Source organism: Rhinopithecus roxellana, chromosome 1 (genome assembly GCF_007565055.1).
Source record: "Rhinopithecus roxellana isolate Shanxi Qingling chromosome 1, ASM756505v1, whole genome shotgun sequence".
Classification (NCBI taxonomy): Eukaryota; Metazoa; Chordata; class Mammalia; order Primates; family Cercopithecidae; genus Rhinopithecus; species Rhinopithecus roxellana.
Window position 1 is genome coordinate 99,866,199 of NC_044549.1, and position 23,087 is coordinate 99,889,285.

A 23,087-nucleotide genomic window follows, 5' to 3' on the forward strand; every position below is an offset into this window, starting at 1 on the left:
TGGCGCAATCTCTGCTCACCGTTAAGTTCTGCCTCCCAGGTTCACGCCATTCTCCTGCCTCAGCCTCCCGAGTAGCTGGGACTACAGGCACCCACCACCACGCCTGGCTAATTTTTTGTATTTTTAGTAGAGACAGGGTTTCATCGTGTTAGCCAGGATGGTCTCGATCTCCTGACCTCATGATCCGCCTGTCTCAGGCTCCCAAAGTGCTGGGATTACAGGCATGAGCCACACCTGGCTTGCTCCATTTAATAATGTAGATATCCCCCCACCTTTTTTTTTTTTTGAGACAGTCTCACTCTGTCACCCAGGCTGGAGTGCAGTGACATGTTCACTGCAACCTCCACTTCCCAGGTTCAAACAATTCTCATGCCTCAGCCTCACAAGTAGCTGGGGTTACAGGTGTGCACCACCACACCCAGCTAATTTTTGTATTTTTAGTAGAGACAGGGCTTTGCCATGTTGCCCAGGCTGGTCTCAAACTCTTGAGCTCGAGCTATTGACTTGCCTCAGTTTCCCATAGTGCTAGGCATGAGCCACCACACTTGGCCTAATATAGACATACTTTTTACATGTTTGTTACAATATTCCTCTATTTGCCTAAATTTAATTATTAAAGTTAAATTTCAAATTTAAAAGCATATCATCATATAAAATGTATTTCTGAAGGCACATATTATATAACAAAATTGTTAGTAAGTGAAATTAAAGTTTCATGGTTTAACATGATTTTTTTCCCAACATTTAACTATGAAAGTTTTAAAACACATAGAGAAGTTAAAATAATTGTATACTGGACACAAATATACACACTACTTAGATTCTACAATTAATATTTTACTATATTTGCTTTATCATGTAATTATATATCTATCAAACACTTTATACATCCATCAATCCATCCTATGAATATCAAGGTAAGTTGCAGACATAAATATACTTCTCTCCTAAACATTTCATCATAGAGATAGAGTTCAACATTTGGGTATATTTCTTTTTGAGTAAATTTACCTACAGAAATGTACAAATCTCAAGTGCACCAATAGATGAGTTTTGGCAAATGCATCGACCTGTGTAATGCAAACCCCTATCAAAACATAAAGAATTACTATCATCAAAGAAAGTGCCTTTGTGCTTTTCCAGTCAGTCCTATCCTCTATGGCAACCACTGTTCTGTTGTTCTGTTTTTTCCCCTCTGTAGATTAGTTTTGCCTATTTCTACAACATTGTATAAATGAAATAATACAATATGTATTATTTGTGTAAGGCTACTTTCAAGTAGCATAATATTTTTGAGGATTATCCATGCTACTACATTATCTGCAGTTCATCATATATTCTACTGAATATATCCAACTGTTTTCTTTTAGAGAACCCATTCTACTACTGATGTACTCCTGAGCTTTTTGCAGTTTTAGGATATTTTGAATTAAGCTTGAATAAAGTTGCTGAATATTCTCATGTAAGTATCTTGTGGACATATGTTTTCATGTTTCTTGGGTAAATAGCAAAGGGTGGAATTTCAGGGTCTTTGGATAAATGTATATTTAGTTTAATGAGAAACTGTCAGATCTTTTCTCTAAGTGGCTGTAGCATTTTACATTCTCACCAATTTGTACAAGGATTCCAGTACTCTACTTCCTCAGTAACATCTGCTGCCATCAGACCATTTCATTTTAGCCAATCAGATGAGCTAATAATATTGAGAACATTTTTGTGTCTTTATTAGCCATTTATGTATCTTCCTGTGTAAAGTGTCTGTTCAGATCTTTTGGTCATTTTTGATTGAATACTTTTATTATTGACTTGTAGGCATTCTTTATGTAACTTGTACAACAGTTCTTTGTCACACATTTTGTAAATATTTTCTCTGTGATTTAACTATTCATTTTCATACTGATAGCTTCTGATGAACAGATGTTTTAATGATGATAAAGTCTAATTCACCAATTTTCATTTTTTTATAGTTCTTACTTCTATGTCCTATCCATGAAATCTTCATTTACCATCAAGTGATGAAGATATTTTGTTATGTTTCTTCTAGTAGTTTTATAATTTTATCCTTTGCATTTAGGTTATGATTTATCCTAAATTAATTCTGAAGTATGGTGTGAGGCAGAAGTTGAGGTATATTTTTCTACATGGGTATTCAGTTGTTCTAGAACAATCTGTTGAAAGACTTTCTTTTTCTCATTGCATTGTTTTAGTGTCTTTGTCAAAAGTCAATTGATTATATAAGTAGGGTCATTTACCAGGCTATCTTGTTCCATTCATCTTTGTTGATCCATATGCCAGCACTATACTGATTTGATTACTGTATAAATCTTAGATAATGTTTAAAATGCCATCTTTTGGATTGTTTGAATACTTTTTAAAGAGTTATCTTTTAAATTATGTATTAGCTTTTTAGCTACATGTTTCTGTATTTAATTTTTTAGTAGTTGCTCTAGAAATTATACTATACTACTTAATTTATTGGTTTAAATATTCTACCATGTCACATAAAATACAAATATAGCGCAACCAAATGAATCCATTTATCCACCTCTCCATCCTTTAGACTCTAGTTGTCATGTTACATTGACATACTTTATAAGCCCCACAAAATAATATGCTTGCTTTAAATAAGCAGGTGAGTTTTAAAAAATTTAAAGGAAAAGGAGTCTTTTATATTTACTCATATTTGTCACTTATGGTGCATTTCATTCTTTCCTGAGGATGCTGGGGTTCCATTCAGTTTTTTTCAATGTTTATCTCTCTCTTTAAATTGGACAATTTCTATTGATTTATTTTAAAATTCACTGATTCTTTTTTCTGTAAATGCAATATGCTATAAAAGTCCATCCAGTAAAATTTTATTTCAGACACCATATTTTTCAATTCTTGAATTTCTCACTTTTTAATAGCTGCTAACTCAGATTTTCTTTTTATTCCTTACTAGCATATTTTCCTTTATATCCTTGAGCACTGTTATGATAGCTAATTTGAAATCCTGGCCAGCTAATTATATCATCTGAGTCAACCAGTCTCTATTCTTTTGGATATGAGTAATTTTGGATTGTATACTGAACATTGTGGGTGTTATGTTACAGAGACTCTGGATTCTTACGTTCTTGCAAAGAGTATTTATTTTTTTCTTGTATTGTTTTAACAAGGAGTTAATCTAGCTAAACTTAAAGTGTTAAATCTGTTTCCCATAGGGTAGGCGATGGCTAAAATATCAATTACTTTAGTTTTAGATGGACTATTCAGCATCTTCCTTGAGCACATGTATTTCAGGGGATAAGCCTGAGATTTGGAAAGAGTTTATATGCAAAATTTGAGCTCTGTTTCTCTGGCTTTCACTTCTTTGGGATATCCCTTTACTTCTCAGAGAGTGAGGTTGCCTTGATCTCTATCCTCTAGTCTACAGTTTTCTATCAGATTTTTAGCTTCTTTGCATGGAGCAAACTGTACCCTGCTCTCAGTCCAATATCCTTAAAAAGAAAAAATTCACTCACTGCCATGCATTTCTTTCAACATTAAAAAAAAAAAAAAAAAAAAAAAAAAAAAAAAAAAAAAAAAAAAAAAAACCTTTAATGGACTATTTTTTAGAACAGTTTTAGGTTCACAGGAAATTTGAGCAGAAAGTATGGAGAATTCCCATATCCCCCTCTCTCCACACATGCAAAACCTCCCCCACAATGGACACCCTTCAGGAGAGTAGTACTTTGTACAACTGATGAATCAACATTATTATTACTACCCAAAATTTATAGTTTACATTAGGGTTCATTCTTTTGTGTTGTACATTCTATGAACTTTGACAAATGTATAATGACATGTCTCCACTACTGCAGTATTATACAGATTAGTTTCACTGCCCTAAAAATCTTCTTTGCTCATCTCATTTATCCTCTGCCAGGAACTCGGGGCAACCACTGATTGTTTTACTGTTCCATAGTTTTGTCTTTTCCAGAACTTCATATAGTTGGAATAATATAGTATGTAGCCCTTTCAAATTGGCATCTTTCACTTAGTATGCCTTCTTTCAATTTTTGATACTCCCTCCATTATGTGTTTGGTTTGGGTCACTCTTTATTGTCTTTAGGTAGCTATTTTTCTAGAATTTATAGTTGTTATCTATAAGAAGGCTGACCTAGTATGAGCTACTCACCCATTAAGAGAAGAAGTGTTTTAAAAACATAAATTAATACTTTTAACAGTAATGAACAGACTTCTGGCCACAGTTCAAGATAGATGTATCACAGCTTATCTTAGATAAACCTATAATAATTAAATTTCAGAGTTGAAATAGATCTTAATGGTTATCTACTCTACCAAGTGATAACAAAGTTAATCCTAATTCCCATCAAATAAATGAAATACCATTATTTTATTACTTATGAGGTACCATTTACCAAAAAGGGACAATTATATTCTAAATATATGTAACAAACCTGTCAAGGCTGTTTCACTTATAGATTTAATTTGTAGAAAAATTTCTCCTTTCAATGAAGTCCAGTTTTGGTAATTATCATACACTTCATTTTTAATACTGGTGAGCTCCCTTTTAGTAAAAGTAAGTAATGAAAGAGTCTTATTCCAGAAATATTTGTACTCTGACAATCTTTGACTGCAAAGTAAAAAAAAAAAAAAAATAGGATTTTAAAAAATAGTAGGCATAATAAACTTCTCCAAAAATAGTTTTAGCGTGACTATATAATCTACTGTCTAATTGGAGACAATTTTGAAAGCAGAAGAAGGTAGTATTCATATTATGCTGAAACAACACACAAACTAGGAATATCTCAGGTAAACTGAAGTGTATGGTAACTCTAACTCACTTCCATTTTGCCATTATTTTAACTACAAAGAAAGACAGCTAACTACCTTCATACACATTTATTCTATTAATCCTTTTATATTCAACAGTAAGCATTTAGTGGAGAAAATTAGGTCAGAGCAATTTAGTCTTAGATCCTAAATGAGAATCTTAAAGTCTTACACAGCATTTGTCCCACATACCATGGTTATATAGGAGTGAAAAATCTGGGGTAATAATAAGTAAAACAATTCAAAGTGACTGATCCAGTGCATTTGCTTCATAAAATTCGACAGCTCAAAGTAATCACATTTTTGTCATCTCAGTGATTTTATTCTGGTTTTAATTATCTTAATAATCAAATAAAATACAGACACAGATTTGAGAGCAGCAAAAAGGTGACGACTGAAGCCATGAGAGTATATTTGTCAATATTTGTATCCCTGAGTATAAGGCAGAGGTTATATCTCTCTTGCTCATCACAGTCTCTCTAGCATCTAGCACAGTGCCTACTGCATAATATGTTTTCAACAAATATTGAATGAAAGAGTAAATAAAATAAATTCCTCCTCCATTGGAGAAATGGAAAAATGAGAAGTGCTAGGGATAACACATTGGACAACACAAACATTTAAGGGACTGAAACTAAAAAGAATCCCTCAGAGGAGACTAGGGGGAACTCATCAGTGAGTCAGAAGATAAGCCAAAAGAATAATGTCAGATAAGCCAGGGGATACGAATAGTTTAAGAAAAATGTAGTGATCAGTGTTTAAGTCTGCAGAAAAGGGCTGAATAGAGTCCACTGTATCTGGGAGGCCTTTGGTAATTAGTAATTAGTAATTTGATGATCAGTAATGCCACATAAATTCTTAGTATTGTCAAATTTGGGGAAATCCTTATTAAACTTTTCTCATATGTAAGATTTTGTCATTTCAAGTTTTCTTGGAAAGCAATTAAATTGTCTTTGAAATAATGAAACTCATGGGCCAATTTATCTTAGATGGTCTGCCTGAAGTAGTGTATTATGATTTCTATGTTACGTTCAATGATGTTAGTCATATCTGTAAAATCAGTGTAAACTTAAATCTTTCTCCAGTGTATCTGAATAATTAACTCCCTTACATTAGATTATCAAATAACCCAAGAACTTTAAAAAATGATCTCTATTAATAAATTTGCTTTGATGTAATCAAAGAAGTTGTTACAGCTTGCTTCTTTAGGCCACAATAATTTATATTGCTTAATTTGCTTATAAATGCTTTTATTTAATTTAAAAAACCTATATATATCCAAATTAACGTAATTTCTTGCTTGTTTCATTAAAGCATTCTAAAGTATCTTTCCAAATGGCAATTATAATGGTGTACTCCTATGTCAACTTTCCCTTACTCAGATCCTCCAAATGCCTGTGACTACTCCAATGGTATACTTACAACAGTAGTAAGAATCACAAAAAATAATTATTTTTTTTTAAAGTGAGAGAGAGGAAAAACCTGAGCAGAAAGAGAATTTTTAACCAAATTACAACTCAATCATCTTGCTTTCACCAGAAGCCTTCTCAGAACCTTGGAAGGAAGTCCTAAGTGAGAGACTCTGAAACTTAAGCATCATCTGGTTCACAATAAATTTGCCTCTACTGGTAACCTTAACCTTCTCTGTGAAATAAGATGCAAGAAAAATGGCTGCTAAGAGATGAATAGCACCAAGGAGCCTAAGCAGAATATTGAGGATTCCTCACTAAGGATTTAGTGTTTAACAACCTGGAAGTAGGTATGAAGGCCAAAGGATTTAAGGGTAAATACAACTAAATGAGTAGAGGTAAAAGGACTTGGAGTGTTGGTAAACTCCTCTATGTAGAAAATCCTAAAGACACACACACACACACACACACACACACAAATACTAGAATAAACAAATTCATCAAGGTCACTGGATACACAATACATATGCAAAAATTAATTTTATTTCTGTATATTAACAATGACCAATCCCCAAGATAAAATTAACAGTCCCATTCATAATAACATAAGAATAAAAAACACTTAGAAATAAATTATAATAAAAGAAGTTAAAGAAAACAAAATATTTTTGAGAGGGCTAAAGATCTCCATGGAAAAACATACCACATTCATGAATCGAAAGATACAAAAATGTTAAGGTAGAAATTCTCCCCAAATTGATCTATAGATTCAATACTATACCTATCAAAGTCCCAGCAGGCTACTTCACAGAAATTTACCAGCTGATCCTAAAATTCATTATGGAGGGCCCAGAATAGCAAAAACAATTTTGAAAACAAAAAAGGAAGTTAGAGGAATTATATTTCTTGATTTTAAAATTTATTAAAAACCATAGTATTTAAGAGAGTGTGGCACTGACATAAGACATAGATTAATGGAATAGAATAGAAAATCCAAAAATAATCCCTTACATTTATGGTGAATTTATTTTAGGCAAAGATGCCAAGGCAATTCAATAAGGAAAAAAAAATGACCTCTAACAAACAGTGCTGGAACAATTGAATATCCATGTGAAATAGGATGAATTTAGATCCTTACCTCATATCAGACACAAAAGTTAGCTGAAATAGATCATAGATCTAAAGAAGAGCTAAAACTATAAAACTCTTAGAAGAAAATACAGGAGAAAATCCTTGTGACAGGCTTAGACAGAGTTCTTACATACATCAGCAAAAGCACAATCTATAAAACAGATAAATTATATTTCATCAAAAATAACTTTTCAAAAGACGTTATTAAGAAAATAAAAAGAAAAGCCACTGGGAGAAAATATTTGCAAATCATATTTCGTATAAAGGACTTATATCCAGAATATAGAAAGAACTCTTACAATCACACAAGAAAATAAACCCATTAAAAATTGGCAAAATATTTGAGTAGATGTTTCACTAATAAGATACACAAATGATTAACAAGCAAATGAAAAGATGCTCAATATCATTAGTAATTTGGGAAACACAAATCAAAGCCACAATGAGATACTATTTTACACCCACTAGAATGACTACAACAAAACAGACAGACAATAGTAAGTGTTGACAAAAACATGGAGAAACCAGAATCCTCATTCATGGTGTGGGAATGTAAAATGTGCAGCCTCTTTGGAAAACAGGTTGGCAGTTAAAAAAATTAAATATTGATTGACTGGGCATGGTGGCTCATGCCTGTAATCCCAGCACTTTTGGGAGGCTGAGGTAGGTGGATCACGAGGTCAGGAGATCAAGACCATCCTGGCTAACACAGTGAAACCCCATCTCTATTAAAAATACAAAAAATTAGCTGGGCTTGGTGGCAGGCACCTGTAGTCCCAGCTACTCGGGAGGCTGAAGCAGGAGAATGGCATGAACCAGGGAGGCGGAGGTTGCAGTGAGCCAAGATCGTGCCACTGCACTCCAGCCTGGGTGACAAAGCGAGACTCTGTCTCAAAAAAAAAGAAAAAATTAAATATAGATTAATCATATGACCTAGTGATTCCACACTTAGGCATCTACTCCAAAGAACTGAAAACATGTCCACACAAAGACTTGTATATGAATGTTTACAGCAGCATTATTCATAAGCAACAAGTGGAAACAATCCAAATATCCATCAACTGGTAAATGGATAAATAAAATGTGGTATATCCATACAGTGGAATACTATTAAGCAATAAAATGGAACAAAAGTATGGATAAGTGTCACAACATGAATGAACCTCAAAAACATAATTAGTAAAAGCCAGATGTAAAGACCACATATTGTATGATTCTATATATCTGAAATGTCCAGAAAAGTGTAAATCTATAGAAAGAGAAAGATTAGTTGCCTGGTGAGCTGAAGGTGAGCACAGAGATTGATTGAAGATGGCATGAGGGTCTGGAGGGTCTTTTTTGGAATGAGTCAAGTGTTCTAATATTGGATGTGGTTGCCAATCTAATAGCTAATATTTGGTGGCACCACTCTGTAGGTTTATTAAAAATAATTAAATTGCCTCCTTATGATAGGTGAATTTTGTAGTGTGCAAATTATATCTCAATGAGTATGTTTTTAAAAAGGTATGGGGTAATAAACTTGGGATCAAGGATAGAAAACAAAGTAAAGCCAAAATATGTTTGGGAAAAAAAGAAAAAATACTAGCATCCTTAATTAGACTGAAGAAGTGAAGTGAAAGTGAGAGAGCTGCAAGAGAAATTTTTGGAGTTGACATTGAAAATTCTAGAGATGATAAGGTCTAGCTTTACAAATAAGAAAAATTAAAGGATAAATACTCTTTATTTCAAATAATTTATAAAAGATTCAAAATAGTAATCCTCTAAAAGTAAATACTGATAGAATATTTCAAATATGGTCTGATTTGGAATATTGATTGAACTTAAACACAACTTTGTGAGGTGAAGTATATCTATATTTCATTCAGGATTTTAATAGCTACTTTATAGGCCTTCTACAATTAATTTGCATTTTCAAAAAACACTTTATTCTAAGTAACAGATGTGCTGAGCCAACCAATGTGCCAACTAACATGCTGAGCCCTTGCAAGACACAGGCTGAAAGTGATGTCAGGGAAAACACAGAACATGAAAGAATACTTTGCTGAAGGCTAATGATTAAGCCCAATTGTAATTAAACAAATGAGAGAAGAATTTAAAAACAGTAATGGACCCAGAAACATGGTTCACTGATCTACTGAAAGTTCCTTTTAGGCTCCATAAATAAAGATGATTATATCTGAGTAGAAAGCTCATGTTTCTTTCCCTTACCTCTTTTTTTTTCATCCCATGTTTGGCCCATGAATCCTTTACCTCTTCAAGAGAGAAGATTATAAGCTCCTTTTCTTTATCCAGAGCAATCACTAAGTTTTATGGTCTAATATTTTTAAAATAATCAATAACCTAGCTTAAAATCAGCTTTCACTAATGCAACAAAAGTCACTGAACTCTAGAAATTTCGTTTGATTTTATTTTTAACAGTATGCCTTTTTCTATGGAATGCATTATGCCTACCAGTGAGAGTATAAAAACAATGATTATTTCTATTCATCTATTATAAACTGTAATTTGTACTAAGTGTCTAGTTGACTAGTTACTTCCAAAATTGTTTTTAGTATGTACTATTTTTATATAAGTCAGATCCCAGACTCCTAATTTGTGATCTTTTAGCTAAAAATGAGCAAAAATCACAGATCTATGAAAACATGTGAACAAAATAAGCCATTAAAAGTATAACTCAAAATGATGACAACATTAGAATACAGAATAAAAATAACACTCTATTTATATGTCTGCGTTTCTTCAAAAATTTAAAATACTGAAGATAACATGCAAAAATGAAAATAATTAGGATCAAGTGTATCTGTCCCATAATATCCTGAAGCAGCAAAAATTATTTGATCTAGTCCCAATCCAGCCTTTAAAGGTCAATCTTACCATCCATGAAGGCTTTAGTGGATAAATCAGATAAGCCTTCTACAGCAGATATGAGTCAAAGCTATTACAGAAGCCAAAAGTGAATACTGATAGTCCTGATTAAAATACAAAAGTTGAGGTCACCTGGATGGCATTATCCTGTTGGTTCAACATCAGATTTCTAGGAAAGGATCAAGGTGATTTCTGATGATAAAAATGGTCACTTGTTTTTTGAGTGGATTTCATTCATGGATTCATTCAAAAATTATGTATAGAGCATCAGTTATGTGCAAAGCATTTATAAAAGGTAGATGTTCAATAGGTTATTATCAGATAATGAATTAAAAATTATTAGCCCACAGAATTTTTTTCAGAAAATTCCTGGTAATAATTATTAGATAAAAAGCAAAAACTTATCATTCAAAACATTCACCCAGCATACTTTTTTAGTCATCCAGAACCTGTGTCATTTGCCAGGTTGAATTAACTCATTGCCTTCCCTTTTCTAAGAGCTAAAAGTTATTCAATTCAAAAAGGAATTATTCTTTCTCATAAACATTCTCAAAATATTCAATTCAATTTTTAGGAAAGAAAATGTACTTCCTAGTTTCTTTAGAATGCTGGATTTTATTGTTAGGTATTATAAACCCTCCAAAGATTATATAAAAGCAGAATTGACATGCTTTACACTAGAGATTTCTGAATTTAAGGACTATGTTAATATTATTTAGGAAGTTTTCCTATTCTATTACTTTTCTTGTCACTGGACTATCACTCAGAGGATCAACCACACCAAGAAATATTGGTGAAGAGGGGAATTTGTAACTGTGCTTTCATTCTAAATGACATCCACAAAATAAGAACAATAACAGGCACTAATAGAACAAGGTATATGCCTAATTTAAGTTTAATTAGCAACACTATTCATTGAGATAATGGTTTAAAAAGGAAAAAAGAAAACGTAATGCTGTTTCACTTTTCTCCATCATTACTGGCCAGGCGCGGTGGCTCACGTCTGTAATCCCAGCACTTTGGGAGGCTGAGGCAGGTGGATCACGAGGTCAGGAGATCAAGACCATCCTGGCCAACACGATGAAACCCCGTCTCTACTAAAAATACAAAAAATTAGCCGGGCGTGGTGGCAGGCACCTGTAGTCCCAGCTACTTGGGAGGCTGAGGCAGGAGAATGGTGTGAACCCGGGAGGTGGAGCTTGCAGTGAGAGGTCAAGCCACTGCACTCCAGCCTGGGCGACAGAGCAAGACTCCATCTCAAAAACAAAAAAAGAAAAGAAACCATATTACTAAAATGTGTTTGGCTATTTACAAAGTTAGTATTAAGCATATCTTTTCACTCTTTATAATTTTCAGTTCTTTAATCTTACCTGAAGGTGTGTGATTGTCTATATTTAATTTTTAACTCATCTTGCAAATGACTCAGTTGTTTCTCTACTTTCTGAAATTCATTTTGTTGACTTTTTAACTGCATGCCTACATCGTAAATTCTAAAAATATAAACAAACATCCCTTAAGTATTCTCTCCTATGTATGTACTATTTTTAAGTTACCATTTAAATATACTTACTTTTAATAAAAAGGAGTAGAAGAAGAAACTATGTCTCTTATATATGCTATATGAATGTACAGAAAAAATATAGAGAGACCAAATCTTGGGAACTAAACCCTGGGGAGGAGAGTGGAATTTATGGGCAGGGGAAAAAGTAAAGAATATTGAAGAGAGGCAGAACTTTTCCTCTATATTCTTTTGTATTGTTCCACTGTTACAATGAACATAAATATTAATCACAACATAACTAAAATATTAATTTAATTTTCACTTAAAGTAATACAGGTTCAAATTTAAAATGTCAAATATTACTGTCTTAGTCCATTTTGTGTTGCTATAAAAGAATACCTGAGGCTGGGTAATTTATAAAGAACGAAAGGTTTACTTTGCTCATGATTCTAGTGACTGAAAAATTCAAGACTGGATAGCTGCATCCAGTGAGGGCCTCATGTTTCTTCCACTTATGGCAGAAAGTGGAAGGGGGCATGTGCAAAGAGATCACATGGTGAGAAAGGGAGCAAGAGAGAAAAAAAAATCAAGGAAGCTAAATTCTTTTTTTTGTGTGTGGTTTTTGGTAAGAAGTCATTCGGAAGAATATGAGTTAACTTTTGGTATAATGAATGAATGAAAACTTAGGATCAAAATTAAAACTGTAAGTATATAAGCATGAAAAGTAAAATTTACATGAGGAAAAAGAGGCCTGACATTTTATCCACATGGTAACACTAACTCACAATGTCCAAAGAATAACATGGTAACATTATAAACTTGATCTAATACATCATGGCAATGGGATGTTTAGCTTAATTAATTAAAAAGACAGTAAGATGTGTTAGCATGTAGTTGCTATAAACAGTTATTAATCTGTTTCTAAGATAAATGTACAGAAATACTGGTTGCCAAGAAAACACATTTTTTATCACATATTATCAATTGAAAATGAACTGAGGCATTACATTCAGCTGTGAATAACAAGAAATTCTAGAAATTTCCTGATAAAGAGAAGGTGCTTCTTCTCACATGAAAGTCTTGGGTGAGACCAGTCACTGCACAATCCAGCAGAGGAATAAGCTCCCACCTAATTGGTTTTTATGGCAGCATAGTAGCTGTCTGCGTGAATCAAGAACGAAGTCACTATCAGTAGGAACAACAATGCTCCTAATACAAAGGAGACCTTAAACCAACTCAATCTATAGATTAGGGGAGTTGAGCATCAGAGAATATTTCCAGCCATGATAATGTGAATTAGTTCTCTAGTAAACACTTAATAATTGCTGGGGGAAAAAGCAATGAAAGGATGTATCTTTAATGTGGAGCATCTGGGGACATCTCTGGAGATCTACAACTCTGACAAAAGGAAAGTCAAGTGATTTGGAGGGACTCTTAATTTGCAAGCCAAAGAATAAGGACAATGGGCTGAAAGCCGGCAGCCATGCACCTCTCCCCCTGTATTTTAACAACCTGCTAACTTGGGAACTAATCCATTCTTGCCAGAGCAAAAACTCCATTCACTCACAAGGGAGGGGATTAATCTATTCATGAAGAATCTGCCCCTATGACCCAAACGCCTCCGATGAAGCCGTACCTCCCAACGATGCTGTATTGAGGCCCAAATTTCATGATGAGTTTTGGTGAAGATAAACCACATCCAAACTGTAACAATGACTAAAAGAGTTATTAAAAAAAATAGTAATCATGTGCCTCTACTCTAATTCCCACCGCCAAAGGCAACCACGTTTAATGTTTTTTTCCGTTTCTCCTAGTATTGACCTCCATATTACTGTATCACTCATATTACTAACATGTTTACACTGATATTTCCTAATATTTAATTTTATATATTATTTAGTGTATTTAGTGATACATATCAGTTAAGATCTAGTTGTGTTACATATAATTGACACCTGACTATAATGGCATAAATATATATATATATAATCTCACATAAAACAAATGCATTGGTAATCAGTTCAGTGCTAATATCACAGCTTTATAGTGTTATTAGGGCCTCATATCCTACCAACTCTCTGGTCTACCATCTTTGGTATCTGTACTTTATTGTCATAGTCCATGATGGTGGTGAAAGCTTCGATCATTACATTCCCATTCCAGGCTAGATAGAGGAGAATAATGGCCTACTCCATCCTTTTTAAGTCAATCTCCTTAAAGTGCCACTGAATACTTCTACTGAACTTAGATATATGGCCATACTTAGCTGTACATGCAGCTGGAAGGTGTCGTCCTTTAAAGATTAGCGCCCAGATATATTCTGTTACTTACAAGGCAAAATGAATGTTGAGGTAGGTAGTTAATAAGAATTGACCCTCCTACACATATCTACATGCTCTTCTCTTAATCTTCCCAATATAAATCAGTAACTTTTTATTAAATTATATTTAGTATTTATATTGTTATTCACTTGTGAGCCACATATAATGCCATGATTATATTTCTTTCTTGTACAACTTTCTGTTGTCTCTGGAATTAAAAATTGTCTCCTTTTCTTCTTTCGCAGTTTTCTGGGTACCATCATTTTATTCTTTTTCCATCTTTGATGGAGAGGTAATTCTTCTCCCGACACCTTCAAACACAACAGATCATTTCTTTTCCAGGAGGTAGCCTTCCTGGAGCTTTCCATTCCCCTGCTGTAGTCTGGTTTATGCTCCGGTTTGACTACACAACTGTCATCATAAGACTTCCCTTCTCCATCACTTCAGGAACTGTCCTCATCTCTCTTTCATGTCAATTCTCCTATACCCTGGTTCAGAAGTTTTCTTCCTTCTTGGTTTACTCCTTGGAGCAAATCGTCCAGAAATTTCCTATGCATTGGAAGTAAATTGGCGACTCTGGATGTCTGAACACGTTATTTTATCTCACACAGAACAGTTTGACTGAATAGAAAATCATATATTTGAAAAAATATTCACCAGAAAATTAGGATACCATTCCATTGTTTCCTAATTTCCAGTGATGCTGCTGAGAAATCCAATGACATTCTCATTTCTATTTCTTTGTGTGATATATGGTGGGCCCCCCACCCTTCCCCCTGCTTCAGAAGCTTTTTCTGAAATAAAATTTTTTACTTTTCACTTGGGATTCTTCGATTTGATCACAACGTATCATCATGTTAATCTTTTGTCATTCTCTGTGCTGAGCACTTGGTGAGTACTTCCTTTAGAAACTGATTCTTTGGTTTTCAGAAATTTACCCTAGGGATAATGATGCTTTCCAGTCAAATTTCTGTTTCTGTCTGGAACATCTTTCTATTATTTCAGAGGTAGAATTTCCTGAACAGATCTCTTAACTTTCTTATTCTTTCTCTACCATTTTACCACTTTTAACTTTGTATTCTTTCATTATCTTCCATCCTATCAAAGTTTTAACTTCTGCTATCATATTCTAACTACCAAAAATTCTTCTTATTCTCCAAAAGGTCTTTTTTAATTGCCCCTTTTCTTGTCCCATGAATACAATTTGTATTTCTTTGAGGATATCAATTATAGTGTGTTTTTGAAGATTTCTTCAGTTTGCTGCATTGCTGCTGTTTCTCTTTGAGACTCTTTGTTTTGCTTTTTTGGCTTTCATGTTTGAGGCTCTGCTCAGAAGGCTGATGATCCTTTGTTGTCTGTTCATAATCAAGAATGAGGTACTCTCACAACCAAAGTCATACTAAATAGGCAAAGGCTGGAAGCATTCCTCTTGAAAACAAGAACAAGACAAGGATGCCCTCTCTCATTACTCTTATTCAACATATTATTGAAAGTTCTGGCCAGAGTAATCAGGCAAGAGAAAGAAATTAAGTACATCCAAATAGGAAGAGAGGAAGTCAAACTATCCCTGTTTGGAGATGACACGATTCTATATCTGGAAAACCCCATAGTCTCAGCCCAAAAGCTCCTTCAGCTGATAAACAACTTCAGCAAAGTTTCAGGATACAAAATCAACATACAAAAATCACTAATATTCCTATACACCAACAACAGCCAAGGCAAGAGCCAAATCAGGAATGCAATCTCATTCACAATTACCACAAAACAAACAGAATATCTAGGAAAACAGTTAACCAGGGAGGTAAAAAATCTCTACAATGAGAATTATAAAACACTGCTCAAAGAAAGCAGAGCTGACATGAACAAATGGAAAAACATCCCATGCTCATGGATAGGAAGAATCAGTATCATTAAAATGTCCATACTGCCCAAAGCAATTTAGAGATTCAATAATATTCCTGTCTGACTAACAATGATATTCTTCACAGAACTGGAAAAAACTATTTTAAAATTTACATGGAACCAAAAAAAGAGCCCAAATAGACAAAGCAATTCTAAGCAAAAAGAACAAAGTCAAAGGCATCACACTATCCAACTTCAAACTATACTACGGGGCTACAGTAAGCAAAACAGCATGGTACTGGCACAAAAACAGACACATAGATCAATGAAACAGAAGAGAGAGCTTGGAAATAAGAACAAACACCTAAGCCATCTGATCTTTGACAAAGCTGACAAAAGCAATGGGGAAAAGACTCCCTATTCAATAAATGGTGCTAGGGTAACTGGCTAGCCATATGCAGAAGATTGAAACTAAACCCCTTCCTTATACCATATATAAAAATTAACTCAAGATGGATTAAAGACTTACATGTAAAACCCAAAACTATAAAAACCCTGGAAGATAACCTAGGCAATACCATTCTGGACATAGGAATAAGCAAAGATTTCTTGACAAAGATATCAAAAGCAATCGCAACGAGAGCAAAAATTGACAAATTGGATCTAAGTAAACTTAAAGGCTTCGCACATCAAAAGAAACTATCGACAGAGTAAACAGACAACCTACAGAATGGAAGACAAAATTTACAAACTATGCATCTGACAAAGGTCTGATATGCAGCATGTATAAGGAACTTAAATTTACAAGAAAAAAAAAACGTTAAAAAGCGGGCAAAAGACATGAACAGACACTTCTCAAAGGAAGACATACATGTGACCAACGAACATATGAAAATAAACTCAGTATCACTGATCACTACAAGAAATGCAAATCAAAACACCAATGAGCTATCATCTCACAGCAGTGAGAATGGCTATAATGAAAAAGTCAAAAACATAACAGATGCTGGTAAGGTTATGGAGAAAAGGAAATGCTTATACACTCTTAGTGGGAGTGTAAATTAGTTCAACCATTGTGTAAAGCAGTGTAGCAATTCCTCAAAGACCTAAAAACAGAACTACCATTCGACCCAGCAATCCCATTACTGGGTATAAACCCAAAGGAATATAAATTATTCTACCATAAAGACATTTGCATACGTATGTTCATTGCAGCACTATTCACAATATCAAAGACACAAAATCAACCTAAATGCCCATTAATGACAGATTGAACACAGCCATAAAAAAAGAATGAGATCATGTCCTTTGCAGGAACATGGATGGCATTGGAAGCCATTATCCTTAGTAAGCTAACACAGCAATAGAAAAGAAAATACCACATGTTCTCACTTGTAAGTGGGAGCTAAATGATGAGGATGGATGGACACAAAGAGAGGAACAATAGACACTGGGACCTACTTGAGAGTGGAGGGTGGGAGGGAGAAGAAGATAAGAAAAAATATCTATTGGATACTAGGCCTAGTACTTGGGTGAGGAATCATCTGTACAACAAACCCCCATGACACAAGTTTACCTATATAACAAACCTGTACATGTATCCCAAACCTAAAATAAAAGTGTAATTTAAAAAAATGAGGTACTAGCAGCACAACTGGACTGGTTTCTATAACAAGCTAATTATGACAAAGGGAAAAAAGGAAGAGAGGCCTTTATAGATAAAAGAGAAGCAAGAAATTTAATAACTAAATATGACATATGGACCATGTATAAAACTCGATTAAAACAAATTGACAGCGGCTTTGCAGCACTGTTCATAATAGCAAAGACTTGGAACCAACCAAAATGCCCATCAATGATAGGCTGGATAAAGAAAATGTGACACATATACACCATGGAATACTATGTAGCCATAAAAAAGGATGAGTTCATGTCCTTTGCAGGGACATGGATGAAGTTGGAAACCATCATTCTCAGCAAACTAACACAGGAACAGAAAACCAAACACCTCATGTTCTCACTCATAAGTGGGAGTTGAACAACGAGAATACAGGGACACAGGGAGGGGAACATCACACACCAGGGCCTGTTGCGGGGGTGGGGGGGCGGGCTAGGGGAGGGATGGCATTAGGAGAAATACCTAATGTAGATGACAGGTTGATGGATGCAGCAAACCACCATGGCACGTGTATACTTATGTAACAAATCTGCACATTCTGCACATGTATCCCAGAACTTAAACTATTTTAAAAAATGACAGTAAAAATTGTTTTTAAAGAATTGAGGAAATTTGATTATGGACTGGGAATTAGAGAATACCAAGGAACTGTTGCTAATTTTGGAACGATAATATTGTGATTATGTTTTTAAGAAGTCACATCCCAGTGAAGTAAATAAAGATAAAATAGCACATAGACTAGGAGACTAGAATTTGCCTTAAAATACTTCAGTAAAGAAAAGAAATGATAAAATAAACCTAATAAAATCTTGATAATTTTAAAATCTGTGTAAATGAGTATTTATTTTATCATTTTCTCCTAAAAAATTTAAAACAAAGGACTGAAATGCTGCCTATAAGCTTCTGTGTGTGTGCAAAAATTGTTAAATGACAAGATTTATTCTGAGATGATCAGGTGAGCAAATAGTTATTTTGATAAAATCTCTGGATATTTCCTCTCTACCAGTCATTCTCCCAATCTCTGACAAAGTTCTGGGAATTAAGGGAAGGCACTTGCGCCATTTCAGGGGATATGATGCCATTATTCCAAAAGTCAACTTTCACTTAATTTCTTTATTTTCATTTCACCACCTCCCTTTTACCACTCTCTATCCTTAACTATAGCTAGCACCACTGAGATCAGAGATACAACATCCAGAACTCTTTCAGGGAAAGTTAATTATATGTTTTGAGCAGGTCAGGTGTGAAAGAAGATCTAGAAGCCTAAATGCACCTTTAAAAAATTAAAAATCAGTAGCATTTCTATACAGTAATAATATTCTAGTGGAGAGATAAATTAAGAACACAATCCCATTTACAATAGCCACAGAAAAAGGAAATACCTAGGAATACATCTAATCAAGGAGGTGAAAGATCTCTACAAGGGGAACTACAATACACTGCTGAAAGAAATCAGACAAGACACAAACAAATGAAAAAATATTCCATGCTCACGGATAGAAAAAAATCAATGTTGCTAAAATAGTCATACTGCAAAAAGAAACTTAGATTCAGTGCTATCCCTATCAAACTACCAATGTCATTTTTCACAGAAAAAGAAAAAAAACTATTTTATTTTATTTTTCAAGATGGCAAACTGGAAGCAGTGTTAGAATTCCTCTTCCACTTGCAAAGTCAAAACAGTGAGTAGAGATTCACACTGTGAACATTTTTCCAAGAAGCAATGCAGGACCTTAACAGGAAAATGGAAGGAAATCACAGGCCCTTTGAAACAGGCTGCAGCCTACACTATGAGCCAGGTGAAAAACTGTAAGTTCTCAGAGTGTGAGGTAGGGGAGACTGCCTCCAGGATATCCACTCATACCAGGGAACCTGTGTAGCCTTAACCCTACACAGCACTGGAACTGATACAGTGAATGCTGGGACATATAAAAGTAAGAGCAGCACAATGAAGAGCCTTGTGCACATTCCCAGTCTAAAGTATAGACCAAGGAAAGCCATGGCTGATTCTATATTAAAGGGGACCTTGTGAAAGTCTGCCAACTAACTCAAACAGTGGTGGCAGGTTGAAGGAAGCTACCAACTGAAATTCACAATACAATCCTCGAGTGGGGATGAACTCCCTAGGCCAGAACCCAGGCGTGAGTGGGAAGTGTGCAGTAGCCACAGGCACAGGAGCTGGGTGCCTGGACTTTGACAGCAGATAGGGAGGGCCTGGGACAGTTTTGAGTTCTGAGCATAGGCTGCCTGGAATTTAACTAGCTACCGTAAGTGAACACTGCAGGTGAGAAACCTGCCTTGCCCAGTGCATGGGAGCTGGGTGAGACATACTGTCACCTGCTACTCCCCACTCCTTAAGCGAACTCTACTGTGCAGCAGAGGCAGCTACACTCCTTCCTGGAATATTACCCCAGTGGCCACAAAACCACTGGAGACTCAGAAGGAGGTGGTTGGGAGAGGGGCACAGGATAAAACACTACATACTGGGTACAATGTACACTACTCAGGTGATAGGTACACTAAAATCTCAGACTTCATTATTATATAATTTATTTATGTAGCCCAAAGCCACTTGTATCTCAAAAGCTATTCAAATAAAAAAATTGTTGAAAGAAATTAAAATGATTATACTCTAGGCTCATGAGAAAATACTCAGTATAAATTGGTACATTTCAGAAAAGCAATTTAACAAAATATATCAATGTATCAAAAAATGAAAAAGAAAAAATATCCTAAAACTCACATTAAATAAAAAAAGAGCCCCAATACCCCAAGCAATTCTAGCAAAAAGAACAAAGCCAAAGGAATCACATTATCTGACTTCAAACTATACCATAAGGCTACAGTAACTAAAACAGCATAGTATTGGTATGAAAACAGACACATAGACCAATGGAACAGAATAGACAACCCAGAAATAAAGCCACACACCTACAATCATCTGATCTTTGACAAAGTCGACAAAAACAAGCAATGGGGAAAGAACTCCCTACTAATAAATAGTGCTGAGATAACTGGCTAGCCATATGCAGAAGAAAGAAACTGGACCCCTACCTCTCACCATATACAAAAATTAACTCAAGATGGATTAAAGATTTAAATGTAAGATCTCAAGCTATAAAAATTCTAGAAAAAAAAAAAACTAGGAAATAGCCTTCTCAACATCAGCTTTGCCAAAGAATTTACAGCTAACTCTTCAAAGCAACTGAAACAAAAACAAAAATTGACAAATGGGACCTAATTAAACTAAAGAGCTTCTGCACAGCAAAAGAAACTACAGAGTAAACAGACAGCATACAGAATGGGAGAAAACACTCACAAACTATGCATCCAACAAATCTAATATCCAGAATCTATAAGGGATTTAAACAATTCAATAAGAAAAATACAAACAACCCCTTTAGAAAGTGGACAAAGGACATAAACAAATATTTCTCAAAAGCATACGTACAAGCGGCCAACAAACATATGAAAAAATGCTTAACATCTCTAGTCATTAGAGGAATGGAAACCAAAACCACAATAAGATACCATCTCACACCAGTCAGAATGGCTATTATTAAAAAGTCAAAAAATAATAGATGCTGGGATGGGCTGCAGAGAAAAGGGAATGCTTGTACACTGTTGGTGGGAATGTAAATTAGTTCAGCCACTGTGGAAAGCAGTTTGGAGATTTCTCAAAGAACTTAGAACAGAACTAGTATTCAACCCAGCAACCACATTAGTGGGTATATACCCAAAGGAAAATAAATTGTTTTACCAAAAAGACATGTTCATCACAGCACTAATTCACAATAGCAAAGATACAGAAGCAACCTAGATGCTCATCAACAATGGACTGGATAAAGAAATGTAGCACACATATGCTATGGAATACTATGTAGCCATAAGAAAGAATGAAGTCATGTCCTTTGCAGCAACATGGATGCAGCTGGAGTCCATTATCATTTTTCCTCCCAACTTTTATTTTAGATTCAGGGCATATAGGTGCAGGTTTGTCAAAATCCTAGAAAAAAATCCTAGGAAAAAAAAACTAGGAAATAGCCTTCTCAACATCAGTTTTGCCAAAGAATTTATAGCTAACTCTTCAAAGCAACTGAAACAAAAACAAAAATTGACAAATGGGACCTAATTAAACTAAAGAGCTTCTGCACAGCAAAAGAAACTATCAACAGAGTAAACAGACAGCATAGAACATGGGTGATGCGATGTTTTGGGTACAAATGATCCCATTTTTCAGGTGCTGACCACAGTACCCAACAGTTAGTTTTTCAACCCAACCCCTAGTAATCAGTCCCTCCATGATTCAATTATCTCCCACAGTATCTATTGTTATGGAAACCATTATCCTAAGCAAATTAATACAGGATATGAAAATCAAATACCACATGTTCTCACCTATAAGTGGGAGCTAAAGATTAAATATGCATGGGACAACAGCCACTGGGGACTGCTAGAGAACGGAGGGAAGGAGAGCAGTATGGGCTAACAAACTATTAGGTACTATGCTCACTACCTGGGTGACAGAATTATTCATACCCCAAAGCTTAGCATCACGCAATATAACCATGTAACAAGCCTGCACATGTACCCCCTGAATCTAAAATAGTAATAACAATAAAACCTCTGCCTAATTGGGAAAAGAATAGATTTTTAAGGAATCCTCTTTTTTCATCCCCACTTAATACCTTGGCAAGGACTTCTCTTATTATGCTAAAAGAAAGGAGTCAACCAAACATTGTTTTCAGAGTTCACATCTTTAAAAACTTGACACAGGAATGTAGAAAATAAAGACTTATAAAAGTATAGTCCAGACAGATGCTTTTTAAAATAACATACATATGTTAGTGTTAAAAATTAGCAAAAGCATTAAGTGGAACAAAGAAATTTTCATCTTTATAAAAAGCCCAATGCACCAAGAAAAACAACACAGCTCCAAAATATATAAAGAAAAATCTGTTAAAAATCCAATGAAAACAAATTACTAATCATAATGGGATGTATTTATACTTTTCTCACAGAAATGGAAAGGATCACAATAACATAAAAATAGGTAAAGATATTGAAGTTTTTTTTTTCTGTTTTTTTTTTTGTTTGTTTGTTTGAGACATCAACTCTCACTCTGTTGCCTCGCCCAGGCTGAAGTGCAGTGGCGCGACCTCGGCTCATTGCAGCCTCCACTTCCCAGGTTCAAATGATTCTCCTGCCTCAGCCTCCCAAGTAGCTGGGATTACAGGTACATGTCACCATGCCCAGCTAATTTTTTGTATTTTTAGTAGAGATGGGGTTTCACCATGTTAGCCAGGATTGTCTCCATCTCCTGACCTCATGATCAGCCCTCCTTGGCCTCCCAAAGTACTGGGATTACAGGCATGAACCACCGCGCCCGGCCTGAAGATTTAAATAACCAGATTAACAAACTTGATGTATGGATATATTTAATAGTTGAGATTTTATATCTAGTAATCATTTTTCCTCACCACATCATATAATCAAAAAAATTGACCATGTAATTAGCCACAGCT

At 34.7% G+C, this 23,087-nt stretch overlaps 1 protein-coding gene across 2 annotated transcripts in view; it reads right to left on the reverse strand.

The window, feature by feature from the left end:
* Positions 1 to 23,087, reverse strand: part of LEKR1 (leucine, glutamate and lysine rich 1) — a 238,078-nt gene that overhangs the window by 134,666 nt on the left and 80,325 nt on the right. Inside the window, exons 4-5 of one of the 2 annotated variants that reach the window (XM_010365905.2) lie at positions 11,591 to 11,710; positions 4,440 to 4,615 (exon numbers count right to left, since the gene is read on the reverse strand). In XM_010365905.2, the coding sequence (XP_010364207.2) occupies positions 4,440 to 4,615; positions 11,591 to 11,710 (296 nt within the window). Of the gene's footprint in view, positions 1 to 4,439; positions 4,616 to 6,745; positions 7,507 to 11,590; positions 11,711 to 23,087 lie in introns of those variants that run through there. The other variant, XM_010365906.2, reaches the window with a different exon arrangement.